Here is a 5,654-nt window from a genome sequence, read left to right as displayed (position 1 = left end):
ACACACACACACACACACACACATTAATGTTTGTTTTCATTTTAAGTTATATATAAAAACAATTTAACATTGAATTACTCAATTTTTTGCTGTTGCTTTCTTTTTTTTTTTTTGTAGAATACATGTTTAGTAAACTTCTACAAGAAAAAGAATGACATTGACTTCAAAGTTTTGAACTGCTAGACTTCACTGGACTATCAAGCTGAAACTTCAAAATGACTGTCATCCCTTTTCTTGTAAAAGTTTGATAAGCATGTATGATGTGTATGTGTGTAATTATTTCTCCTTCTCTTGAGATTGTGTGCTGGTGGTAAACAGATGTCACTGTCATTCAGCAAGTGTCACATGTTTGTAATCTTCCATGAAAAACATGTCCAATATTGGGCTGTTCATGTACGAAGGACTAAAGAAAATATTACCTTGCTTGGAATCAAGAAGGGCATCCATCTGTAGAAAATCTGTCTCAGTGAAGTCCATCTGAGCCATGGAAGCATAGAATAGCTGATGCTAAACAATGATGAGGAATTTATATTTCACCCTTTTGATAGTGTCATGTATTGAACTCCTTATGAATATATAACACATGCTGTACATTTGTTTCAATAATTAAAAACTGCCAGTCACATGATATGCACGAGTTTTATGTGAACATTTTTTTAATATATATATATATTGCTAGTAAAATAAACGGGGACACACAATTGATTCCATCATTGCAGGATCACAGCTGATGTTACCCCTTTTCATATGTTCTGCTGTTGGTTGTACATCTGCTACGAGATATAAATTTGCAGTTTACAGCTATTTGATCTTTGTTCCTATACCTATGCTTATGAAATAAACAAATTACAAAACTTGACAGATAGTAATCCACTGGAGACAACAATCTCTGATTCTATGATAGCAACCTATCAGAGAGCAACACTCAACTGTTTTGAAGCAAGGTAATACTACCCCAGTCTAAAGATCAACACATAGCTTGGACAAGCTTTCAGAGAGAACTACAAGCAAATAACACTGTTTGAATGAAAAGTTATGTTTTTGTTTACAATCAGTGTGCACATGTTAAGACAAGAGGAATTCATACTCAATCACATATACACATTCAAGCTTTTTCTAACCTGCATCACCAGTAGAATTCAATAGCTAACAGTATCCATGCAGTGGGACCTAACCTCATAATCATGAGGTGATTCCAGATAAAACTTCTGAACCCACACAGTCATACCTGTATCTATGAACTGTTCTTCAGAATTAATCACCAGGTTTAATGTACATCAACATTATCATTTAAAGTCAATTTTCCATGCTGGCATGGGCTGTACAGGTCAACAGGAGCTGGTGAGCTAAAGGACTGTACCAAACCTTATTTGCTTTAGTAATGTCTATATGACTTGATGCTCTTCCTAACACTGAACACTTTACAGAATGTACTGACTTTTTTTTATGTAGAACTAGCACCAGTGAGGTCAGCAAGTAACTCACTGGTGGCATTGCCATGCAAAAGTACTCAGTACACACTGCAAAGCAGATGGCATTAGGAAATGCATACTGCCCACAGAAACTATACCAAAGCCGACGTTAGAATTTGAACAAATTACATGTGATCCAGTAAAGAAACAGTATAGAAATATAAAATTAGTTGTGGAGTTAATTAAAAATTAAACCCATTAAATTTTAATGTGAATTGTCATCAATGTATATTTTTGACTTACCAAGAGCTTTAATGGCATGTTCTACATTCTTTCGGGGGAAACCCATTTCTTGCAACTGGAACACCACAGGAGGCAAAGGCTGCTGCAGTGAACTTTGTCGTACTCTTTTGGACTTAGGGGTACGGTTAGGAGATACCTGAGACACTGATGCAGAATTGACTAGGTAAGGCACAATATCTTCGCTGTCAGAACTGGAGTCAAAGACATCTTGTGGCTGTCCAGATACAGCTGTTAAGTACTGACAAACAGCCATTGCTGCAGCCTGTGACAGAAAATAATAATAATAATAATAATAATAATAATAATAATAATAATAATAATAATAACAACAACAACAAAAACAACAACGACGGCGACGACGACAACGATGATGATGATGATGGTGATTTCAAATTTTGATACAAGCCCTGCATGTTTGGGAGTGGGGCTAAGGCTAAGTCAATTCCATTGACCCCAGTGCTCAACTGGTATTCGTTTGGTTGACCCCGAAAGGATGAAAGGCAAAGCCAACGTCAGCAAGCAGAATTTGAACTCAGGACAAAGACAGATGAAATGCCACTAAGCATTTTCTCCCGACAAATAATAATTGATAATAATAATAATCATAATGATGATGATTTCTTTATTAACCACAAAGAGTTTACATTATGGAAAACATTTTGGACAGTAGAAGACAAAACAAAGAATGTGTGCGAGTATGTTATTGTTGTGAGGGTTTAGCATGTAAATAGGTTTAACATAATGGGGGGAGGGATGATTTCAAATTTTGGCACAAGGTCAGTAATTTTGATTAAAGCAAGGTCAGTACTTTATTAACCTTGAAAGGACGAAAGGTAAAGTGGTGGCAGTGGTGGTGGTTATAATAGTAGTAAGTAGTAGTAATAGTGGACTCTCCCATTGAAAATGACGTTATGAGTAGTCAGCTTTTGTTGAATGACCTGTACAAATGATTTGTTTATAGTGATCAAATGTATGTGCTGTACATTAGCTCACTGTCTACATCAAATCAACATTACCTGAACAGGTGCACAATGTACCATGAGTTAGGTGTTGAAGTGATTGCAGAGAAACAGAATAAAGTGTTTTGCTCAAGAATAGAATCCACCACCCGGTCCAGGAATTGAAACCACAATCTTGCAATCATGAGTGCAACACCATAACTACTAAAATAGTAGTAGTAGTAGTTCTTTCTACTATTGGCACAAGGTCTGAAATTTCAGGGGAGTGGGTAAGTCAATTACATTGATCCCAGTGTTCAACTGGTACTTATTTTATTGACCAAGAAAGGATGAAAGGTAAAGTTGGTAGGATTTGAACTTAGAATGTAAAGACAGACAAAATACTGCTAAACATTTCACCCGGCATATTAATGATTCTACCAGTTTGCTACCTTAAAACGCATCTGAGGTTGCCAGGTTTCAAACCTGCAAATCTGTAGTCAGGTATGTTATCCATTGTGCCACAGTAATAATAATAAAGCTCAGAGAGCAAATGCAGAATCTTCAGAAAAGGGGAGAGAGAAGTATTAGCCATTTTTTGAGTGAATATAGCATAAGAAGAGTATAAGTGAAGGCATAACTGTGTAGGTAAAAGGGTATGTTGAGATGCTAGCTGAGTGTGTGGCTTTAAAATAACAGAAAAGTGGTACAAACACAAACGAAAGGCTATGGATAGAGAATGAGAACTACAGGATTTATTGGTCTTCTTCCAAAGGGACTAACCACACTATTGAAGCAAGAAGACTAAATATGATTTTACAGGACAAAAGAAAAGAAACAGAATAAAATCATAAACTTTGCAATATTGTATGATAATAGAAGGCAGTGAACTGACAGAAATGTTAGCACGCTGGGTGAAATGCTTAGCGGTATTTCGTCTGTCTTTACATTCTGAGTTCAAATTCCACTGAGGTTGACTTAGCCTTTCATCCTTTCGGGGTCGATAAATCAAATACCAGTTGTGTCCAATCTAATGGACTGCCCCACCTACCCCCAAATTTCAGGCCTTGTGCCTAGAGTAGAAAAGAATATTGTATGATAATATAGTGAATACCAAAGAAAATAAGATATTCAAGAAATATCAGGACCTAGACAAAGAGATGAAGAGACTGTGAAAAACAAAAGTGTGAACTGTTCCTGTGATGATTCCTTTAACCTCATACAACACCCAAATTGCTACCTAAGAAGCTGAAGGATATTGAAATTGAGACTTGCATTACTGATCTGAAAGGTAATATTTTCTTTAGCCCTTCATACTTGAGATTTGAGGAGACTTGTTGCCATCAAACCTCAAGATAACATCCCTGCTAACTAAAATAGCAAGTAGTAGTAGTAGTAGTAGTAGTAGTAGTAACAACAACAACAACAACAATAATAATAATAATAGTTTCAAATTTTGACACAAGGCTAGCAGTTTTTGAAGGGAGAGGGAAGTCAAATACATCAACACTAGAAGTTGACTGGTATTTCTTTTATTGACCCTGAAAGGATGAAAGTCAACCTTAGTGGAATTTGAACTCAGAACATAAAGACAGATGAAATGCTGATAAGCATTTTGTCTGGCATACTAATAGTTCTGCCAGCTTACCACCTTTATTATCATTATTGGATTTTAAAGGATTGACATAGCTCTTCACAAAGAGCATGATGCAATACCAAGAGCATGATGCAGTTGCAATAAATATTTTATTGGTTGAGCGATATTTCGACAGCTTTGCTTGTCTTTGTCAAGTTCAAAATGAAAAGTGCTACATAGAAATTCAAAATTGAACTCACCAAAGATAGGCAAACTATTGAAATATTGTTCAGCCAATAAAATATCTATCGCAATCACATTACACTCTTCGTATTGTCTATAATTATTATTATTATTATTATTATTATTATTATTATACTAAGGCTAGCAGAACCATTAGCACACTGGGAAAAAACTACAGAAATACATATATACATATATATCATCATTATGATAATCGTCCTTTAATGTCCGTTTTTCATGTTGACATGAGCTGAATGGCTTAACAGGAACTGGCCAGCTGGAGAGCTGCACCAGGCTCCAGTAAATATGTAAATAGTTGCTAAGTATACAATAAAATCACACATATGAGAAAGAAAGAGAGCAAGAAGGAGGTAAGGAGAGAGAGGCGACAAAAAGAGAAGTGTTAACAGTTGAGGCGTGCAGCACACTGATGAGAACAGATACAGAAAACTATGTTCTGAAAATGTTGAGAAAGCTACTCTCTGAAATGTCAAATCATCATTATCATCATCATAACCGTTTAACGTCCACTTTCCATGCTGGCATGGGTTGGACGATTTGACTGGGGACTGGCGAATCCTGAGTAACTTCTTTATTATTTTAACTTTTTATTATTTTAATGCTTAAACATTCAGATTACTCTGTCAAATGTAATGCTTATTTATTCATATTGTAGCTTTGAGATTTCAATGACCTGATTGTTTATTTTTATAATAATCTTGTAGAGTAAGTGTGAGAGGCCGGATCTGGCCAGTTTGAAGATGAAACAGGTAGATTCTTTTGGCCGGATATGGCTGCTTTAAATGCTAAAGGGTTAATGTTGTAAGCACCTGTTACTCTTTTTACAGCCTTCAAAACTGATGGAAGGAAGAGAAGATATTCTCAAACCAGAGACCTGGCCTGACTGCTTCTAACAGATTGGTCTCTGTGAAAGACAGCCAAGGATCATGTGGTGGTTTTCATTTGGGTAATGGATTAAATCTATAAATAATGGCATCTGTAAGGACTTTCGAGTGAGATCATTGCCAATGCTCCTGGACTGGCTCTTGTGTGGGTGGCACATAAAATACACCATTTTGAGAGTGGCCATTGCCAGTACCACCTGATTGGCCTTCGTGCCGGTGGCACGTAAAAGCACCCACTACACTCTCTGAGTGGTTGGCGTTAGGAAGGGCATCCAGC

At 36.4% G+C, this 5,654-nt stretch overlaps 1 protein-coding gene across 4 annotated transcripts in view; it reads right to left on the bottom strand.

Moving 5' to 3' along the window:
• The window catches only part of LOC106884435 (E3 ubiquitin-protein ligase HERC2), a 265,512-nt gene that overhangs the window by 119,297 nt on the left and 140,561 nt on the right, over positions 1–5,654 (bottom strand). For all 4 annotated transcript variants that reach the window (XM_052973690.1, XM_052973692.1, XM_052973693.1 and 1 more), the window contains one exon: positions 1,716–1,977. In XM_052973690.1, the coding sequence (XP_052829650.1) occupies positions 1,716–1,977 (262 nt within the window). The remainder of the gene's footprint in view (positions 1–1,715; positions 1,978–5,654) is intronic.

This window comes from Octopus bimaculoides, chromosome 16 (genome assembly GCF_001194135.2).
Source record: "Octopus bimaculoides isolate UCB-OBI-ISO-001 chromosome 16, ASM119413v2, whole genome shotgun sequence".
Classification (NCBI taxonomy): Eukaryota; Metazoa; Mollusca; class Cephalopoda; order Octopoda; family Octopodidae; genus Octopus; species Octopus bimaculoides.
This window is presented reverse-complemented; position numbering and strand designations above follow the sequence as displayed.